General features: G+C 36.0%; 1 protein-coding gene across 8 annotated transcripts in view; it reads right to left on the reverse strand.

Moving 5' to 3' along the window:
* The window catches only part of ZNF385D (zinc finger protein 385D), an 867637-nt gene that overhangs the window by 112413 nt on the left and 731589 nt on the right, over nt 1–23635 (reverse strand). For all 8 annotated transcript variants that reach the window (XM_073900820.1, XM_073900841.1, XM_073900825.1 and 5 more), the window contains one exon: nt 2121–2231. In XM_073900820.1, the coding sequence (XP_073756921.1) occupies nt 2121–2231 (111 nt within the window). The remainder of the gene's footprint in view (nt 1–2120; nt 2232–23635) is intronic.

Here is a 23635-nt window from a genome sequence, read left to right on the forward strand (position 1 = left end):
CAAAATTGTGAGAATGAAAAGCAACTGTCCCCGGTAAATACATATTGATTTCTGTATCAACTTGAAACTTCATTAGGCAAAATAAATTGCTATTCTCTCTTATCAAGGAAATAAAACAAGATTACATTTTATAAAAGATGTAAATGTTCTTTATGTTAATGTTAATGCATACCGGGTAATAATTCTAAAGACTTTAAACATGACTTTGATATCCAACAACAGGATTAGAAACTCTCAAAAAAAAACAAAAAACAAAACAAAACAAAAAAACACAAAAGGAACAATTTTCCTGAAGTGGTGAGTGATCCATAGTTGGAGATCACCAGCCAAGGACCTAGCCTACATGTGGCAGATGGTTTTCTTAAATCTAATGGGAGATTGGGTGCAATGAGCTTGAAGTCTCTTTCTGATTCCCAGTTTACAGGAAGTTTACTTAACACAGAGGAAAATATTGACAGTGAAATTGTTGGCAGGAGGAGATATTGAAATAGCCCCCATTAGATGTAAGAAGCTGACCGCATGGCTCCTGGGAGACTTTTGCCTCATTATCTGATCAGTTCCGAGGGAAATATCAATACGATTTAAGAAGGAAAGAAATCAAGAAAGAGCCACTTAACACAGCAATTACAGATCTATATGATTGTTCACTAAATGTTTAGAAATGATCAAAATTGAAACTATTGAGTTCAGAACTCCAATGTACAGGTCAAGAGGACTCTTCTTTTTTTTTACCGAAAGAGATTATTATATGACACTTATCAGTTGAAAAGATCTTTAGTTAATAAATTACACTGTGGCAAATTTCTTAAAATTCAAGTCAAATCAAAGCACTCAGTATTTAAAAACCAACAACAAAAACAAAACAAAAAACCAAAAACCTCTCTTTAAGTAAAATGCCATATGTTTAGCGTATTCTTTTTTTATATATCAACAAATACCATTTAGGTGCTATGCAGGCAACCTACTCTTTTTTTAAGCCAACAGAAGAAATGTTATAAAACGATCTGATGACTGTACTAGTAGGTATGAGTTCATAAGACAGTAGCAATCCTTATACAACATGAGATGTTCTCACAGAAGAAAAAAGACATTTTATTTCTGTCACATCTGTTTTCTGTGGATGATTATCTCACATGATCTTCTCATTACCAGAGCAACTAAAAGATCTACTTGCCTAGAAAGATTAAATATTGGAAGGTCTAACATTCTCCAGAATCCAGATCATTTTGGTCATCGCCACACCGCACATCCACGTAGGGGAAGATAATGGCACCTCAGAGGAGTCACTTTGACAGGATGGGGTCCTCTCTTTGCCTAGAGTACCAACAGGTATTCAATTCCTAGACCTTCCAAACCAACATTCCTTCTGTTTTCTGTACCTTTTAGGACAACTCCACACCAGAGGAGGTTGGGGAAGGGAGACGGTGTTTTTCACATTGGCCATAAGCCAAAATGAGCTTCACTGTGATGAATCCAGAGATTTTCTGATCCTTAGAAAAGGTATGGAAGATATGAATAACTCTCTGGATAATTTGCAAAGCACTGGTCAGGTCCACAAATGTCTCCTTTCTGTCATGTTCTCCACTTAAGTTTTATTCATCAGGGGCTTGAGTGCTTTGAAGTCTTTAAGACTCCCTTTTAAAATGCTAATACTTCCAGAGTAATAGCTTGAGAATTCTAACACAAATATCATTAAGGACACAAGGGCTGGTCTGGAATTGGGGACCACCAAGGCAGATAAAAAAATTTACAAAGCAAAATGTTGGCCTTGAAATATAAGTTGGGACCTATATCAGAGGTATAATTTATTAAAATCTTGTTGGTCCTAAATTTGACTATACTCCAAAGGGAAAGTGTATTACCTAAATTTAGTATTCCCGAGAGACTAAAAAAATACCATGAAACTGCAAGTATAAAATATTGTTAATGTATGATGTTTCCATAATAAACAACCAAAAATAATAAAATAAACTCCAAATTTAAAAGACATAAGAAGTTAAAATGTTATCTTTGAATTTTGACATGCTCAGTTATTGGAGAAAAATGTTTAAGAAATCTCTTCTGCAAGATTAGAACAGCATAATGCATTTTTTTCAGTGAATACTAAATGGTAAACTTACATCGGAATTAAATCTCAACTGGCAAATGTTGCATGATATGATTTGCTTTCTTCGATGAGGAAGAGGAACCCCGAATGTATGATTTATTACAGCTTTCTGAATCGGGTCCATCTGTAATGAGAAAGAAAATACAACAAATAGAAATAAAGCTTGTCAGTTCCATTGGAATGTTGCCTATTTCATTAAAGAGGCAATCTGTACAGCTTGAATCTACTGCTCACATTATAAAAAACATTTTTATTCTAAGAAACAGCCTTTCTACTTTCTTGGAAAATAGACAATAAGCTCGAAGCTCAGTATGATAAGAAAATGATAAATGTACCCTTTAGAGTTTGCATACTAATGTTTTTTCTCATTTATGATCAACAATTGTCTCAGTTTGATAATCCTAAAATATAATTAAAGGTTTATCAAAATTCAAGTTATTGAAAATGCCAGCAATCTTACATAGAAGTGTGTCTATGCCATTGCCCCAAAATGGACTTGTAAATAGACTTGGTCAGATGAGTAGTTCTGAAAATAAATTATGCACCATAATCCAACATTAACCTTAGGCTACGTTTGGTATCTTTCCTATGTTAAGAATATATTATACAAATCCTACTTTCTAAGAATTCAAATGCATGCAGCTATCCATTCATTCAAAAATCATTTATTGACCATTTACTATAGGCTGCTATCCTTGGACTTATTATTTGAGGTTCAGAGAGTCTGGACCAGACCAATTATGTCTCTCCATCCCATATTCCCAGGATAGGTCAAGGGACACCAAAGACATAATGTCAGCAATCCGGCTCTGATAAAACTCACCAGCTTTGTCCCACCATCCACATCAGGGGTTCTCAACTGTTGGAGTCAGACAAAAATTTTGATCTGCTTCTTAATACTGGTGCAACCTCTTTGCTTATCTGTGTCTCCTAATGTGGTGATGAGGTTCAAAAGTGATAATTCATGAAATTTACCTAGCACAGTTAGTGCTAAGCACATTAAGAAGTCAATAAATGTTGGCTATTATATTTTCTCTATCACAGCACATGTGAAGATCAGAGTTAACTTGAGCCTCAACCTCCTATAATCATTGTTGGCACACTACTAATTTCTCACATGGCCAAGAAACATTTCAAAATAAATCAAATGTTACACATATGGCTATGACTTCTGTTGAATGCCTGCAAACTTTAGAACTCTTAACTCTCATCAGATATAAAGTTCTTCTGAGAGTACTCACAATGGGTTTAGATAGCTCAGAAATAATTTCACACACAAAAAAATAGCTAAGAACGTGCCTGTGAAATACTCTAATATTCAGCTTCTTTGATACATTAGAGTTTATTAATTATCCTAAACCAGTCATTGATAAATTCCACCTCCTTTTGTGTATTTCAGGTTACCAGAACTAGTTCATTCATAGGCTGTCTTCATAGTAGGTAGGAGGAAGCTTCTGTCTATTTAGTCATAATTCCTATTAGGCTGTCTAGGCACTCCTAATGTACAATAAAAATAATAGCATTCAGCATTTATTAAGTGTCTTCTATGTGCTAAGCACTAGGCTAGGTGGTTTATATATTAAACAGTTGTGATGATCAAGAAGAACTGATGGGTGTAATCATTTTTATCTTTCATCATCACTTTACATTTTTTTATCTGATGTTAATCCTTTCCCAGATTCTGGAGAAACTCAGCTATCCCATGATTTTTCTGGTCATTTCCAGGTATTAATAAATTCTAGGATCCCCTTTCTCCTTACTATTGAATTTTATCATACTTTTTTTATCATAGCATACTTTCTTTTCAAGCAGTTTTATTTAGGTATAATTTACATATAATAAAATTTAACAATGGTAGGTGTAGAATTTGATGAGATTTGGCAAATACGTATAGTAGTATTATTACACAAAACATTTCCATTTCCTGGGAAAGTTTTCTCCTGCCCCTCTCAATACCTGACTCCCACCCCCCACCTCTGAAATCGCTGGTGTGCTTTCTGTCACTATATTTTTAGCCTTTCTTGAAGTTCATATAAAGGGAATCACCCCTGCTTCCTTAGAAGCCCAAATGAAAAATGAACAGAGCTTGAGAAAGCCAAGAGCCACACAAATGTGTGAATCTGGGCTACTTCAATAGCCTTCATTCTGCTTCCCAGGATCACTTTTATACTTGTTTAACGTGCCATCACAATGCTTCTCTGACAACAATCATAGAGAACACTTGGAGATAATCTGCCTTCTGGCCAACAGTTAAAGAAAAATTAAAAGCAGAAAGAGGTCACTGACTTAGAGTTAGCTGCTTCATCATATGTTACTGCATCTGTTCGGTGCATAAATGGGGACTAGTTCTATTTAGGGATAAGGCGAATTATGTCTATAATCCATTTAGGAACACTGAAGTCCTCTTATAATGACACTATAAAATAAAAATAAATTATATGTCTATATTAAAGATGCTCTCTGAGAATGAATAGTGCTGAATTTTTATCATATATTAGTGAGCAGCATATTATTTTGGTCTTTCAGGAACACTGGAAAAGCAGTGACCACATTCAATCCAAATGTGTAGGAGGTGTTTTGGAACTAGACACTTAATGCAAATGTGGCATATTCTCTAGATTTAATTATTTTATTTGAATTGAATGATGTTCTGAACACTGTGAGTATAAAATCAAATTTCAAAATGCAAAGTAGTGTATTCTTCAGAGACAATTTTATTTCCCAGTATACTTAAAAAAAACCCCACTTAACTGAATTATATTTCAAAGATGGATTTCATAAACTATAGTTACACCAACAAAAGTAATTATCTTTATCATTTTAGAAATCCAGTACAACGAAATGATAAGTTTAATGCCTTTATTAATGAGCATGAATCATATTCACCTCTCTAATATATGCATCTATAAGTATAAGTAAAACCATTTACAACAAAGAATCATGAAAGGGCAAAATCTAAATAATAACCAGTTCTATTGTTACACAATTAATTAAATGATACCACCTGGTATGCATCTATTACCAACCAAGGTGACACACACACACACACACAGCCACTTTGATCATTGTCTAAACATACCATTATTTGCCATTATAATCAAACATTTTGTTTAAAAAGAAAGTCATATGTGTTGGTTTTTCCCACAATAGGTGTGATCTGTCAAAACAATGATACCTTATTGTATGTTTGCATATTATCATTAGGAATTTTTCCACAAAATCAGTCTCAAGAGATGCCAATGTGTGGAGGTAAGAAAAAGGGGTTATTGGGTCAAATAAACTGCAGGAAACCTCAATACTACAGCCTGGACATTCACAGTACACAATAAAATGTTAAATTCTCTGAGATGACCTGCAATAAAAACATCTGATTTGATAAATAATTTCTAAAATAATATAACCAAAACTTTTGTTTTCTCTGTCTTTAAATTTAGCATCCTTGTTCAAGGCATATAGTTTAGAAAATAATGATCCGGTAATATAAACAACATAAAAATATGAATGAAATGGAAAGCTTTCAAAAGAAAGTAAAGGCATTAAATTAAAAATGTAACACAAAGAAATGAGATCCATAAGAGCTTCGATACATTTCACTTATGCAGCACGGAATTAACTAAATTAAATGGTAAAATCTACGTGATGTTTTAATACATATTTATCTAATTTCTAAAGTGGGATATTCTAAATACATTATCCAACCCCCCAAACAAACAAAAGTGAAGAATGATACACTACCTATTGATATGCTTACCCAAACTCTAGTCTAAAATTCAATTTCAAACAGCCTATGGCTTTATTTAAAGCCAAATGAGTATGTTTTTCTTCATTTCAGGCTTAAGGATCTTTGCATTTCTAGCTCAGGTCTTGCTTTTCCCTCCCCTCCCCTCTGGGCATTCTGCTAAATTGATTTGTAAATGAGTATACAAGGGACAGCTCCAGCTCAGGATTCCCTTCTCCAGGATGCCCCTGGTATTTTCTGAGGATGGGGGTTAGCCCTGAGTTTACATTTCCTGCTCTAAGAGACTTCTCTTTCTGTTCCTATTATTATTGTGGCTTTCAGTTTTAAAATCAAAGAATAAAAACTGAAATGCCAGGAAGTTTAGAAGTTCAGAAATATAAAGGTGGTCTCTTCCAGCTGGTACTTTGATGTAACAATTGCCAGTAACAATAACTCTAAAGGTTACACTCACAGGAATTTACCGTGTGCTTTTATGTTTATAAACGTCATTTCCATCCTATCAACTTGCTGAGAAACTCTCATTGCCCCTCACCTACTATCACACTACCAATAAATGGCAGGGCCAGCTAAGATGCACAACCTCCTACTCTGACCCCCCCACCCCCCCACCCCCCCACCCCACCCCCCGGCCCGGGACTGCCTGTCTCCCTCCGGTACCACCATTAAACTTTGTGATGTCCACTGTCCTGGACATTTGTGCTCTGTAGTATTAGGTGACATTGGGTTGAGGCCCTGGTGGATTTACTATATCAACTATGAATTAACAAAATTTGAGTTTATATTACCTATATTCACACATTAGAAAACACCAATAAAAAATCCTGATTATCCCAATCCTGCAACAAATTTGTTCATTTGAAACATATGCAATGTTGACCTTTTTCTTTAATCTTTTAAATGGACGTATAACTTACATTAAAAAATGTATACATCTTAAGTATATCATTAGTCAATTTTTTAACCTGTGCATACTTCCATGTTATCACCATCCCAATAAACATATAGAACATTTTTAGCAATCTAGAAGGTTCCCAGAATGGAGTCACAAATTTGGGAGTCCCCAAGCCACCTGCACTTCTGACAAACTGACTACAAATTTGGGGGTTACCATGACTCCTGCAGGTTTGATAACTTGCTAGAATGATTAACAGGACTCAAGAAAACACTATACCTATAGTTACACTTTTATTATAAAGGATATAAATCAGGACCAACCAAATGGAGAGCCCCAGAGGGTGAGGTCTGGTAGAATCCTGAACATGGAGCTTCCATGTCCCTTCCCCAAGAAATTAGGATGCATCACCCTTCCCAAAACCCTCACAGCTAAGAAATTTGCCCAAATCTTGCTCTCTGAAGTTTCCATTGGCGTTTCTATACATATGCATGGCTGATTAAATCTTTGGCACAGTGAATGAACCCAATTCCTAGCCCCCTCTCCCCTTCCTGGAGGTCCAGACCGATATTACCTGCTCAAAGCCCAATCCTCCAATCACATGGTTAGTCTTTTTGGTAACTGACCTCCATCCTGAGTCATCTCATTAGCATAACCCCAGGTGTTATCCAAGGTGGGCATGATTCACAAAGCCACTCATCACTCAGGAAATTCCAAGATTTTAGAGGTTACCTAAAATCTAAAAACTGAGGACAAAGATAGCCAAATTCTTTATTATACAACAATTGTACATCTTTGTATTTTTGAATGTGTATTTTTACAGTTATAAGCATAATATAGAATATTTTCTCTTTAGTTTTTTATTTAACAATATATCATAAGAATACTTTCATTTAAACATAGTTTTCATACTTACCAATTAAATGGTGGCATCTATTTCATTAAATAATTGTACCACAATTTACTTAACTTATTCTCTGTTGTTGGATACTTAGGCTGTCACAGTTTTAAATAGCACTGCATAGATCATCTGTATAGGTGCAACTTTTATTAAGAACCACAGCCTCTTATGGCTCAGTCATTAAGCGTCTGCCTTCAGCTCAGGTCATGATCCCAGGGTCCTGGGATTGAGCCCCACATGGGGCTCCCTGCTCAGCGGGGAGCCTGCTTCTCCTTCTCCCACTCCCCCTGCTTGTGTTCCCTCTCTTGCTGTGTCTCTCTCTGTCAAATAAATAAATAAATCTTGGAAAAAAAAAAAAAAAGAACCACAGCCTCTTAGTGCTGGAAAGAATCTGAGTGATCATTTTTTGCCTTGTCATTCTGTTGACAAGACCACTAAAGCCCAGAGGTGTTTCTACCAGTGGTAGAAAATGGACAAGAAACCAATTCTCCACATCCCAGTTCTAGGTTCTTGTACCTATAATATATGACAGCAAGTCTAATCCTTCCTCTTCCTCCCCCCCCCCGCCCCCCAGTAGGAAGTAAAAAATGGTTAAGATGTAGTCTAAAATGTTGCTGCTCTTATTTGCCGGCTGTTTTATTTTAATCTTTCTAAACTTCTATGTCTTTACCTCTAAATGGAGTGTTAATCATGTTGGGTTATTATGAACAATGAACTATATAAAGTATACAGAGCCCAGCATTGTGCCTGTCACACAGAAAGCACTCGATAAAGGAAAGTGCTTCTTCTATTATTAGTTTATAGCAATGATAATAAACATCACCATTCCTGTCCAGAAGCAGAAAACTGAAAAAAAAAAAAAAGAGTAGAAAGATGCCTTAAAAGGTCCAAGTGATCCAAAACCATCTAAGAAAAAAATAAATTTAACTATAATAAACTTTATAGTTGAAAAAAATAACAATAGCTAATTTTATTTTTTTTATTTATTTTTTTTCGAGAGAGAAAGAGAGAGAACAGTGGAGAGGGGCAGAGGGAGAGAGAGAATCTTCAACGGGTTCCATGCCCAGCACAGAGCCTGATGTGGGGCTTGATCTCACAACCCTGAGATCATGACCTGAGCCGAAATCAAGAGTCAGGTGCTTAACTGGCTAAGGCTAAGCCACCCCAGCACTGCAACAACAGTTAATTTTAAATGAGCACTTAACATGTGCAAGGCACTGTCAATAAGGCCCATATGTCTCATTAGGTCTTCACAGTATCCCTACAAGGAAGACACTTTTGTTTTCTCCTTTTAATAAACTTTATTTTTTTAATAGCAGTTTTAAGTTCACAGCAAAATTAAGCAGAAGGAACAGTAGTAGATCCTTTTTTTGCTCCCATGTTATGTATGAAAATGTTTAGGTACAGAGACATGAAGTTAATTGGGTTAGGGATTCACAGCTAGGCAGTTCTAGAGCTGTGGTGTGAATTCAGATAGTCTGACACCATCATTTTCACAGTTTTAAACACTGTGCTAGATTTTCTTTCATTAGCAAAAGAAAAAATATATCTTTACACACACACATACACACACACAAAGGGGGTGGGGGGGAGAAAATGTCTACAACATCCAAATCAATCAAAGATTATGTACTCTGGCTATACAGAGGAGCTCTAGAAATCACTATGATTGCTAAAAGATAACATATCAAAGCCAAAATGTTCAAGGCATATTAAAAGGCAATTTGTAGAGAAGAATATCTGAATGGTCAATAAAAAATAAAATGTATTACTTATTCTGGAAGTAAAGTTTAAAATAACAAGGAGGGTGCGTGGGTGGCTCAGTTGGTTAAGCGACAGCCTTCGGCTCAGGTCATGATCCTGGAGTCCCGGGATCGAGTCCCACATCGGGCTCCCTGCTCAGTGGGGAGTCTGCTTCTCCCTCTGACCCTCTTTCCTCTCGTGCTATCTCTCTCTCTCAAATAAATAAAATCTTAAAAAAAACAGATATTAAATAAAATGAAATAAAATAAAATAAAATAAAATAACAAGGAGACAGCAAAAATAGCCTGACAATATTTTGTATTCACAAGGATTTGGGAAAAGTGCATAAAAACTTGGCATCATCTCGTAAAACTGAAAATGAACTGAACATAAGATCTAAACATTCATCCTCTGGAGAAACTCTGGCTTATGTGCAATACAAGATTATTACACAGAAGTTCCCTGCAATTTTGTTTGTATCAGTAAAAACGTTAAAACAACCTAAATAGCCAATGGTAAATAGTCAAAGAGCTATAAAATGGAACACCATACAGATGTTATAAGGAATCACTTAAATATTTCTTTATCAGCAATGGCAGATAAAATAAAATGCATCAGAATATCTACAATATGACATCAGACACTAAAAAAGAAAATCACACACGCATAGTCAATAGATAAAGTAAGAAGGAACGATTAGGGGAGCACCATTTTACACCTTCTAAAGAAATAATGTGTCTAGAAAACAGCCATCAATTATAGCTATTGAACAAAAAGAGACAACTAGACAGCGGGCATCTCTTGAAGAAGTACAAAACCACCTCTGAGGAAGTCATGCTCAAAATAACAAACCTGCATCTGATCAAGCCTCTAGATATACTTACCCATTCTTAGGAAATAAAGGGACAAAAGAACATGGTAAAAGCCTCTACATGGATAGAGAAAGGGGAACCCTCATGCACTGTTGGTGAGAATGTAAATTGGTGCAGCCACTGTTGAAAACAGTATGGAGGTTCCTCAAAAAATTAAAAATAGAAATACCATATGATCCAATAATTCCACTATTGGCTATTTACCCAAAGAAAATGAAAACAATAATTTGAAAAGATATATGCACCCCTATGTTTATTGTAGCATTATTTATAATAGCCAACATATGGAAGCAACGTCAGTGTCCATCAATAGACAAATGGATAAGGAAGATGTGGTATGTATATATACACACACATATATACATATAATGGAATATTACTCAGTTATATAAAAGAATGAAATCTTGCCATTTGCAACAACACTGATGGACCTAGAGGGTGTTATGCTAAGAAAAATAAGTCAGACAGAGAAAGACAAATACCATATGGTTTCACATATATGTGAAATCTAAAAAATAAGACAAATGGACAAATAAACAAAAACAGAAACAGATTCATAAATACAGAGAAGAAACTGGTGGTTGTCAGAGGGGAGGGGAGTGGGGGGCAGGAGAAATAGGTGAAGGGGTTTAAGAGGTACAAACTTCCAGTTATAAAATAAATAAGTTATGGGGATGAAAAGTACAGCATAGGGAAATAGGATTGTGTTAATGCTGTATGGTGACAGATGGTGACTACACCTCTGGGGGCTGAGCACAGCATAATGTACATAATTGTTGAATCACTGTGTTGTACACCTGAAACTAATATAATAATATATGTCAACTATACTTCAATTAAAAAAAGTCTCCACATTAATAAAATCAATACATTCCAAACTGTAGCAAACAACAGAACATGTGTCAGGCTTTTTTAACCAAATAAGTAGCTAGAATATAATGGGAAGAAGACCTATAACTTTAAAGACATATAAGAGACATAGCAATTAATTCCAAACAATGGGGCTTACATGGACCCTGATTCTAACAAACTGTATAATAAATATTGGAAGATAATCAGGAGGAAATAAAATTGGATATTTTAATTTTTTTTATTTTCAGTTGTGATAATTGTAGCGTAGATATTATGGCTACAATTTGCTTCAAAATAGTTGAGAATATTTGAGAGCTAAAGGAGTGAGGATACTGATGAAGGTTGGTCCTGAGATGAAAACTGCTGAAGGTGGATGCTGGCTATATGAGTTTTCATTATATTATTCTATTTTTGTACATGCTTGAAATACTCCATAAGACAAAATTAACAATAATTACACACACACACACACACACACACAATCTATAAATGATTTGCGGATGCATACATGTGTATCTAAGAGAATGTGAACCAGAGCAGAAGGAAGGGAGCATACCAAACTCACAACAGTCGTCTATGGGGGATCTCAGAATGGGACTAGCACAGTGGCTATAGAGGACTGAGCTACAGCCAAAACATTACATTTCTTCTCAGTATGGAACTAGAAGCAAAAGCAACAGAATATTAATAGCTGTAAAATTCTGGGTGAATATGGGTTTTGTTATAATATTTATCACAATTTTTATTTCTTTTAAAAGATCAAAAAGTAAAAGATCATGTTCAAATCCCTCAGTAGATTGTACATGGGTGAAAATAAGTTGAGGTATGATGCCTTTACATTTCTTTCTTTGAAATTTGGGCTGGTAGGGAATTTAACAGGAGTACCCATCACACAAGATCAATAAATACCCTGCTCTGAGTGGTGTTGAATGCAGATACACGTTAAATCTCATAGTTTCTCTGCTTTGCCAAATAGCAAAGGATGTGCATGAGTTCATTCAACAAATAAATTCATTCGACTAGAGGTAGCCTTATTCCCATGAATCTCATTAATCAGGTCATGCCCAAATCCGCTGATTTAAATCAAGTAGGAAATATAATACATAGAAGTCATACAGGCACATTAAAGAAATAGCCATTTTTCAAAACTCCACCCTTCAATTCTTCTGTACATTCTACTTCCTCTGCCTTGAAAACTCTTTTCCCCATGCTTTCGAGTCCATCTTCTCCTGACTAATGCCTACCCACATTTCAGAATTCAAATTTTCAGGATACTTAGCTGGGACCTCCTTCAAATGGGCTCAGTCCTCCCACTTACCCAGAGTAACACTCAAATCGCACCATCAACTTTATCCTTGTTTTTCTCTCCCAACAGATAGTTAAGTCAAGGCAGGGCTGGGTCCCCTTGTTCTTTGTCTCAGCTATTAGTAGAATGGCTCCCAGTTATCATGGGCTTAACACATGCCTTTTGAGTTGATAGATAAATTGAATAATATTGAAACCCAATATGAAAACATAATACCAATCTTGGAATGGTATTAACAATAGCAGTGAGAAAACATGGATTCACAAGGAAACCTTAGGCATAGGAGGTGAAGTCAGTCTATTAGAAGCAAAGTCACGAGAGAAATGACTCTGTGATAAATATGGGATGTAGGATATAGACTCTGGGAGTGTAATCTAGAACTCTCAGCTACCAAGCAGAATTTGCTTATAATCTATCACCATCTAAGCAATAGGGCCCTTGTTGATAGGTTCTTTCTTTCTTTTCTTCAATATGAGATCATTTTTCCCCCACGCATCTTCCCGGACAAAGGCTAACAGCCATACTGGTCCCCTGCTTGGTTAAGGAGAAGATGAGTTTGTTCAGAAAACAAATACTTGACCTTCAGTGAGCAAAGACATGTCCAAATGTCAGAGATTTCATTGTCAGTAGCTCTCTGCCATGGTTATTTTTCCTCATGTTCTGTGAGTAGGCTAATTAAGTGAAATGTAGAAAGCTCAAAGTAAAGGATGGATTAGCTTGAGGGGATCTTAAGACATTATTTTTCTTAGAATCATTTATATGACCATGCAAATTGCATTTAACCAATGTATCATGGCCCTGTCATGGAATGCCCATAGATACATGCATTTTGATATTTTTAAGTGCAAATATGAAATTGTTACCAACACAATTTCTCTGTCATGGAAGTTCAATCCTTGTTACAACTTTAGAAATTATCTCTTTGTGGTATTTTCAGTGGGTAGGGCCTATGTTTCATGCATGTTCATAGGCCCTGTGCTTCTCATTCTTTTCTCTGGAACTCAGAATATATTTAAAATTTAAAGAAACTTCTCAGTTTATAAATGAGAAAAGCTATACCCTGAAGTGGGGGAGGGAGTCTGAGAAAAAAAGGAAGGGAAGGTGATTTCATTCCACTGATGGGCTTCCTTTTCTGCAACGTTGATATTTTTTTCTAGCCAAGAGAATATTGTTTTTTTGAAAAGAATGAATCTTGACTGATCACACTAATAATGCCCTGTAGAGAAGATTCCAGTGTTTAATTTGGACACTTTAGAAACTTTGTTATCAGTATTACAGGGACTTAATTTAACTCAAATGTTTTGATCAGAATCCTGCTTCTGGTGGACTTAAATAAGAAAATCTCTTACAAAGACAATGAATGCCTAGGGTGCTTGCCTGTGCAAGAAGTCAGCTTTCTCAATACTCTTCAGGCTTGGTCTCTGAATAAGGTCTAAAGTAATTAAACCCAACAACTCCAGAGCTGGGATTCCATTTACATGGAATGCCCCAGAGAGCATGGCATTATTGATTGAGCAAGAAAATAAGTTCTAGACATCCATTCTATTACCAGCTGTACCAGAAGTCCACAAACACATCTGGTTACTGGGCAGGTCGTTGAAATATGGGCCAGGTGTTGAACTCTGCCATACTCTGAGATGTAAAGAAAGGTAGGGACAAACACACTGCTGTACATAAATTATAAGTGGCTAAAATGAAAGGATTTTCTCTTATTCTGAAAGTATGTCCCTCCTAATTTTCTCTTGAACTCCTTGCTTTTATGAAATCAGATGAATTTATTTATTTAATTAGGTAGTTCTGGCTTGAAAAATTAAAATGCAAAAGTCCTATGTTAATTGGCCTTTTAATATTTTCTTTTTAATATTTTAACCATGTATTAATTTCCTAGGGCTCCCATAACAAAATAGCGCAAACTTTGTGGCTCAAAACAACAGAAATTCATTATCTCATACTTCTGGGAGTCAGAAGTTCAAAACTGAGGTCTTGGCAAAGCCATGCTTCCTCTGAAGTCTGTAAGGAGAATCTTTCCTGCCTATTCCTAGCTTTTGCTGTTTTCCCAGTCATCTTTGGCAAACTTTGGCTTATAGATGCCAAGGATTACTATAATCCTCTGCCTTCACATTGCATTCTTCCTATGTGTGCCTGTGTCCAAATTTGCCTTTTATAAGGACACCAGTTATATTGGATTTTGGACCACTCTGCTGAATTCATTGTCACCTGATTATCTCTGCAAAGAGCTTATTTTCAAATAAGGTCACACTGTGATGTACTAGGGGTTCAGGCTTCAACATCTCTTTCTGGGAGGACACAATTCAGCCCACAAGTGGAATGGACAATGTGAAAATGTAGAAATCACTGTAAAATTTTACCAAAGCACAAATTCTAGGACTTCTTGGTTAAAGGAAAAAGAAAAAAATTAGTTTCTTTGTCTTAGTGGCTAAAAAGGGAAATCTGAACAAACAGTGGATCACTGAGACCATTCCTTGCCTGCCAGCTCCTTAACATGATCACTTTAAGCCTCAAAGAGTTTTGCAACCCCTAAGGGTCTGGGAAGAAGAAATAAGTTCAAAGGATTGAAATATACATAGAGATGAGGAGAATGGAGTTCAAAGAGGTAGTGCAGATCTTTACGAGCAAGCCTGCAAATAATTTATGGGAGTATTTCTCAAATGTCCAAAATGAAAGTTATAAAGTCTACAAAAAGACTAAACGGTGGCACATCGGTATGATATAGGTAAGTGAATATCCTGATTTTAATTGTTTGGTTAAATTACAAATGACATATACTTGTGGCCACATGTTTTGCATTGTGTTTTTTTTTCTTGCTCCTTTGCTTGTTTGTTTCTTTGTTTAAATCACCACTTAATGCTTTTGGAGAAAGTGTCATGTTTGGACCCTTTTTATACAAATTCCATCTCTTAGGTAATCTATATGATCTGTTCTAGCATGGAAATACCAAGATAATACACATATTAAAATTAAACATGTAAGAATATTCCTCTTGTTTTTGTTTTGTTAAAACATAGATGTACATATATGTCTGTGCACATGCATATTTGTAGGTGTGTATGTGTGTGTGTATACACGTGTGCATATTATTTATGTACTAATTTATGTACCAGTATTTATCCACCAATTCCCTGTGTAAAGTCTCTTACTGCTTGGACTTTGGCATGACTCCATTTCTATTGTTCTGTGTTTGGCTAGACTTGATCCTTTCTTGAAATATTCTACCTCTCCTTGCACTGAAGTATTCACTCACTAATTTACACACACTTCCTCCCCTCTTCCCCATAGGTTGCCTATATACCTGTTTCTCTTAGCCAGTGATATGGAATTCAAGCCACAAAGGGGCATTTCATATTGTCAAACACTGCTTTCCATGAACTAGCACAGACCTCTATTTCTGGATTCATTTCCATTCCTCCCTGCCTCTGATATTTTGCTCCACTAATTCAGATCTACTGGCAAATATCTTGCATAATCCAACTGTGGTTTATTGTCCCCTCATCTTTTGTAGGTTCTTTCCTTTCTTTAACCTTTATTACTTATTTCTTACATGTATAATTCCTGTCTATTGCTCCAAATGTCATCTTTCCCAAGAGAATCCCCTTTGGTCTCTTAGTATGCAGGGTTAAAGACCCCTCCTCCCAGTACTCACAACACCCTATGCATTCTAGCATCATGTCACAGACTGCCACTCAAACATTCTGCTTAAAGTTCTCCCCTCCCCAAACTGCAAAAGATGTAGTGTTACTCATCTTTGAAAAACAGGTGTCTAAGCACAGAAAATGCTCAAGAAAGGTTTATTGTCGAAGAAAATAATTATATATGTAAAAGTAGCCATTCTAGCCAACCATAAATCACTTTAAATAGAAAAAGTGGCCCAAGGTATTATTCTTGAGAGCTTGTTTGGAGGTTCTAGCAGGGGAGCGCAGCTACTCGTATACCCTTGACCGAAGAACGGTCCTCTCCTCTATCGGGGAAGGTCGTCCTCTTCGACCGAGCGCGCAGCTTCGGGAGGGACGCACATGGAGCGGTGAGGGAGGAAGGGGACACCCGCCTAGCCAGCCAGATCAGCCGAATCAACCCTGGCGATCAATGGGGTGACAGATGTCGCAGCCAGATCGCCCTCACATCCCCAAGGTATTATTCTTGATTGAAGCCACATCATTCAATTTTACAGAAAAATTGCATTGTCATCTGAGGCTAATTGTGTTTGGAGCTTTGATGTAAATAATCAAAGTAAGCTGCATGTTTAGAAAGTAAAAATAATAATATACCTCTTAAACTGCTTGCCATATATTTAAGACATCCAACTCAAGGCCTCAACACTAGGCAAATTCATTCAGTGTTTAAAAGGATCCGTGTGGTGGGTGGCTAAGAAGTACTAGTTAAAGCGTGGGTAACAGAATCAACTTCTTGTGATTAGAATGTTTTCCTCACATGTTTCCCAGAAAACCAGTATCTTTTTTCCACCCACAAATGATTTTTAGTGAAATAGTGTGGTATTACCCTCATTTTATGGAAATGAAAACTGAGGAATAGCCAGGACAGATGACCTACTATGGTAACCTTTGTATTACCAGGCAGCTCCAAGACTGAAATCCAGGTTTATGAAAAGCCAGTGTTCCTCCTACAAATCACATTGAGAGTCTCAAATGCGTATCAAACAAATCACAATGCCTCTCAAATGCGTAATCGTGCAACAAACTTCTGGACTCAATTTAAAAACTGGATCTGAATTTGGGGTTCTTAGGAACTGGCAAAGGACAGGAACAAATACACATTAAAGGAAAAAAAAAAAAAAAAACCGGAGGAAGAAAATGACACCAGAACAAAGGTTATCATAAAGTATTTCTAACAATTGACTTATTTTTATTATATTACAGGCTATTTTTAATCCCCCAAATGGTGCTAAAGCACTGATTCACTTCTTTCTAGATCTTTTTCTACTTTGTTTATTCTTCACTTACTGACCTTTTTAAGGATTTAAGTTAAGGAAACTAATGTAAAGCTGAACTAGTTAAAAGTTTGAATGAGATATTATGAAGGCCAAGTGGTTATGGTTAGCAAGACGTTCTCAATTATGGAGATCAAGGAAGGATGAAGAGGGGGCTATCGGGGACTCCCAGAAATCCTCAAGATCAAACCCACCTGAACCCAAAGTAAAGGTAATCCAATACCTAAGGACCTCTCCTCACCATGAAGGTACAGTTACATTTTGTTTGTATTTTAAACAATTTTGGTATGTACCATATAGAAACATGTGTATAAACTTTTGGAAAACCCCAAATACAGTGCTGTTGCACTACTTGTAACTTCTTGTATAAACTACAGCAAAACTCTATAAACTAAAATATAAATTGTAACCACTTAAACCAGGGATTTGCAAATCTCAGATGGATTCCCAGGAGCAAGCTCGTGGAGAACCATGGATTTAAGAAGTTATTTTGTCAGCTGGAACATTACCTAGTACATTTTGTATTTCCCATGTACTTCCAGTATTCTTCATAGGGACTCTCAGAATATACTGTGCTATAATTCTTTTCTATTTTTGTTTATTTTGATCAATTAATACATACATGGTAACAAACCAAACAGTACAAAAGAGCTTCAGATGAAAAGCAAAACTCTTCTACTCTAATCTTCCTAGCCCAGAGGTAAATGCTTGAAATGTTTATTTATTATTTATTTGTTCTTTTTTTTTAAATTTCAAGATTTTATTTATTTATTTGACAGAGAGAGAGAAAGAGCGAGAGCATGAGCAGGGGGGAGGAACAAAGGGAGAGGGAGAAGCGGACTCTCCACTAAGCAGGGAGCCCGATGTGGGACTCGATCCCAAGACCCCGAGATCATGACCTGAGCTGAAGGCAGATGCTTAACTGACTGAGCCACCCAGGCACCCTGAAATGTTTATTATTATTATTATTATTTATTATTATTATTTTCTGCCCGTTGACAACATAACTCTAAATAACCTACTAACATATTTTTATCTCTAGACACTCAGAAAGATAGTAATTTAACACATATACACTATCATACATTTTATTTTTATTTATTTATTTTTTTTAAAGATTTTATTTATTTATTTGACAGAGAGAGACACAGCGAGAGAGGGAACATAAGCAGGGGGGAGAGGAGCAGGGAGCCTGATGTGGGCCTCGATCCCAGGACTCTGGGATCATGACCTGAGCCGAAGGCAGAAGCTCAATGACTGAGCCACCCAGGCGCCCCACTATCATACTTTTTTTAAAAAAAGATTTATTTATTTGAGGGGGAGGCCGAGTAGGGGGAGGGGCAGAGGAAGAGGGAAACAAGCAGACTCCCTGCTGAGCAGGGAGCTCCATGATGGTGAGGGGCTTGATCCCAGGACCCTAAGATTATGACCCGAGCTAAAATCAAGAGTCAGACGCTTCACCGACTGAGCCACTCAGGCACTCCTCACACTTTTTTATCTTTCCATATTTCTTTACAGAACCTTTCAAAGTTTTATTAATTTGAATATTCTATTATTTTACAACTCTATATAATACAGATCCACATTTACATTTGGTTTCATTAACTTGAGTCAAGATCTCAAATTCCCTGCTGGAAGTTAATTGTTTTCTTACATCTTTTCTCCTTCAATTGCCAATTTCCAAATTCTTTCAACTATATTTACCCTTTAAAATGTTCAAAATTTTCTAACTGAAATATTTTGTCCTCTAACTTTAGCCCATTCTTCTAGGCTTTGCCTAAGGGTAACTCTAAAACTTAAAAGCTGGGGCGCCTGAGTGGCTCAGTCAGTTAAGCATCTGATTTTGGCTCAGGTCAGGATCCTTGATCCCAGCATTGGGCTCCCTGCTCAGCAGGGGCCTGCTTCTCCCTCTCCTGACCCCCCAGCATGGGCACGTGCACTCTCTCTCTCTGTCAAATAAATAAATAAAATCTTTAAAAACATAAAATAAAATTTAAAAGCTAATAAACAACATTATTAAACATTGTTTTGGCTTTATCAATATTTTGTCTGCTGATGAGGTAATGTCATAGGATTAGATTTCTTTTTCTATGATTCCAAAGCTACAAATCTTGGTCTGTTCAAAAGAAAGTATTTTAGCTTAGAACAAAGCAGCTTCTATTTTCTTATTATCTATCAATTGATTGAAATTCTGTTCTATTTTTGACTAATACATACACAAATGATACTTTTTCATTCTTCCTTTTCTGCCTTTTCCTATAAACGTGTTTTTATCTTAATTTAAAATGAATTTTCTTCTTTTCAGTCAAACCCCATATTTTTAACCCCACTGTCTCATGCCCCCTGCTTTGTTCATTTATCATTATACCTACAGACTCTAACTCCAGACCTTCTCCAAGGTTCTGGCTTCATACTTTTCTCCACTTTATTTTTATGTGCACATTCATCCACCATCTATCTGGCTTCCAGAAATGTTTAAACCTTCATCTTTTGGAGACTCAAAACACCTTTTTTTCTTTGGTAGCTATGTCTCCTTTTTGTATTTCTTCAGATCTCCTAAGAAGGAGAAAGGAATTGTATTTGTATAATCTTTGTCCCATTTTAAAATAAAACTAGAAGTTATTTCTAAATGTGTTTTAAATAACAAATCTGAAGAGAAGTAACCTTGGCTCTTAAAAATGTACACTAGTCCAATATACCTGACATCTGATATCAATAAATTATAGTTTGCAGGTAAAGGATTATTGTTGCTCATAATTTGATTAGAAAAAAACTATTCCATTTAAATAATTGCCCTTCTAAACAACATTTTAACATCAAGTACATGATTTAAGATCATGTCACTTCCTCTGAAATCTTCTGGGAACTCTTAGTGAAAGTTGCTTTCCTCCACTTCTTAGGATAAGTAATTCCTTCAATCATGAAAATCATACATGACAGCTAAAAACTACATTTTCCTCCTTCCTCTGTTACTGAATATACTTTGTATTTTAAGTGAACTTTCTAAACCAATTCTCCAGATCTTTCTTGATAATGATTTACATTTTGTAAAAAAAAAAAAAAAAAATCTTGGCTAAAGAAGAGCAAACATAAAAAAAAAAAAAAATCACAATGAAGAAAATGTCCTAGTACTAAAGACTTCTGCTAATTACCTGGCAAAATATTCTGGCTGCCTGAGCACCTCTGGGATGGCAATGTTAGGTCTTGAGAAAAACACATCACAGATCAAGTGTCAGGCTACTAAGCTGAATTTCAAGCAATTCCAAAACATTAAGGAAAAACCCATGTACTGTAAGACATAGCTTGGCGAGAGTTTCCATAACCAGTTGCACTTTATCATATAAATCTACACATGAATAAAATAAAGATGACATTGTGTTAAAAAATGTGGTGAAGGGAATAGCTGAGTATTGGGACATGGAGAGACGAACCTGGTTTAACAAAAATAAGGTATCCTGGAATACAAATCCTGTGGTGGGTAGACTTGGGTTTACATTCAGAAATGGGTACCTATGAATTTTTTGACTTTGGAAAAGAGTACTGGGAGAATTAAATGAGATAATATATGGGAAGCACTTGAAACACAGCCAGGCATGTCATGGATCCATAGTGGTATTGTGGTTTTTTAGACATCCTCCTCCTCCAGATATTGAGGGCCAAACAAGTGGAAGAAATAGTAATTCCTTCACTGGTGTGTTTTGTTTTGTTTTTTAGTGCTTAAGATCATGTCTGAAATATAGAATCGTTAAAATATATTCCGTGCTGATTGTTGATTGAGAAGCTGGTTAATACAAAATTCATTGAAAGCAATGAATTAAAGATCAACTGGAAGAGTTGATCAGTTTGATCAGGTTTTAGGAAGAAACTACACATCGACCAAACATATAGGCTTCCAAGAAGGATGGTAGTTGACCAGTGTTGGTGAGAAGGAGGGATGCCTGTGAAGTAGACAAAAGGTGTTTTCTAGAACTCTGCGGACTTTTATGCAAGAAAGGATATGTAATTTAACTGTTGGGGCAGGTATGATAATGTAAAACAAATGTTTTTAATCTCCAGAAAGAAATCTTAGAATAATAAAAGTGAGAAAAACATCTATATGCATTTAATTTCAAATTAGCAAGTATTGAAATAAAGATATGAACAAAGTGCCATGGGAAGGGAAGAGAAGAGGCAGTTACTCAGTTACTCAGTTTCTCATTCAAATATGAATGATCATATTTGGGCTGAATGAGCAGGAATTATTTAGATAGAAAAGGGGAAATGACAATTATAACAGAAACCACCCATGTGAAGGCATAGAATGTGATGTTGCCAATAAACATTTAAAATTTAGGTATAAATGGAGCACGGTGTGAGTAGGAGAGATGAAAGTACAAGGTAAATTGGGGCATGTACATAACATGTGCTATGCTACTGAACTTGGGCTTTTGTCCTTTGAGCAATGCTAATCTATAAGGAAATATGCAGCTCAAAAGTATATGTAATGATATTTGTATTTTTAGAAAAATAATTTAGACAAGAACTTGATGGGAGAAAATCAATCTGGAGTCAGGAAGACAAATCCAGAGGCTGTTGCACTAGTCCAGCAGAAAACACAGGTCATAAATCAGCCACTAGCAATTGGGAAATGGAGGGAGAGATTGGGTAGATTTTTAAGAGATGGGCTTTAAGTCAGCATTATCCATTTGAAGTAAGACCTGAGAATGACTGATTCTCTCATTTGAGTAAGAGAATGGATAGTGAAAACATTAACCATCACACGAATAAAAGAAGAATGGCAAATTTCAGAAAGGTATGTGCAGAGGTGTATGTGTGGGTACAAAAATTAATCAGTTCATTATTGGGAACATATTAAATTTTATGTGCTAACAGCAGGTTTTACATGAATTGTTATAGATATTTAGGAAATTAGAAATAAGTCTCAGGAGTTTAAGTATATTTAGTGTTGAAGTAACAAATTTAATAATTCTTGGTGTAACTGAAGAATGGGAGTAGATGGTATAGAATAGACTTCTGAGTAAGACTAGAAGTGATGGGACTCCAAAGAGATTCCTGGGGGAGTGCTGGAGGAAAAATAGGAAAGAATGGAACAAAAGTGTCTAAGGGGCAGGGGATCCAGAAGGAAGGAATTACCATACAGGCCTATTTCTGTGTCATTTTTGAAGACTTCACTGAGAGTAGATTCTGTTATCTTCTTTGGATGCCCAGCCTTCATGTCCAAAAGTTTACACAGCCTGTACTCTACATGGCAGGCACTGGGACTGAGCCCTGTGATCAGACACAAGATTAAGTCCCTGCTTAAATGTGTCATCCTGGGTGGGGCAGAGCCCAGGGGTGGAGGGGGTGGGGGCAGGGCAAGGGAACCTAACATATCTAACATATGTGGAGGTAATTGCAACACAAGACAATATTATGATAATTGCTGTAAAACAGTCTCATAGTTAGAAACACAGGGGAGACACTAATGAATTTTGTTGGGGATGGGTCACAGAAGGCTTCACAGTGGAAGAAAAGTTGCCAGTTAAGAGCAAAGTGTTTTTTCCTTTAAGCTTTCTCAGTAGTTTTAATTAGGTTTTTCTTTTTAGATTCTCATCTCTTAGCTAAATGGAAATTTTCTGATGAATTATAATTACTAGCTTCTTTCAAAATTTTACCTTCATTCAAAAAGCCATGTTACTTTATGATTTAATTTTTAGAATGTATAGTGACGATGTTTAGTTAAAGATAAGGACATCAATTTAATTGAAGAATATATGGATAGCTTAACTATGTCTGCAAGAGTAATAAGAATTTATCAAACCACGTATAACCTTATAGAGAGAATCTTTAAACTATAATGAAAGACATTAAAGAAGAACCTAACAAATGAGAGATACATCCCATTTATGGACAGAAGAATAATTAAAATGTCTCTTTGTTCTTTCCAAATCAAACTATAGAGTCAATGCAGTGTGGATCAAATAGCTGTGAGATTTTTCATGGGACCTGATAGGATAATTCTAAAATTGACCTCGTGAGGAAATGATCCAGAATAAACAAACCAGCCTTAAAGAATGAGAGAATGGAGAGGCTTGTCCTATCAGGGAAAAAACTTATTAAAAAGGTATAGATTAATGATATTCAGCCAGAGAAAAAGAAATAATAGACCAGTGAACAGGTCTGAAGCCCAGAGAGAGATAAATTTTCAAAATGTAATACGCTGACTTATCCACTCATTTAATATGGATTACTGAGTGCTGATTATGTGCCAGGAATTTTCT

Source organism: Callorhinus ursinus, unplaced genomic scaffold, assembly GCF_003265705.2.
Source record: "Callorhinus ursinus isolate GAN/ISIS: 27379988/994484 unplaced genomic scaffold, GSC_fseal_2.0 scaffold1, whole genome shotgun sequence".
NCBI lineage: Eukaryota > Metazoa > Chordata > Mammalia > Carnivora > Otariidae > Callorhinus > Callorhinus ursinus.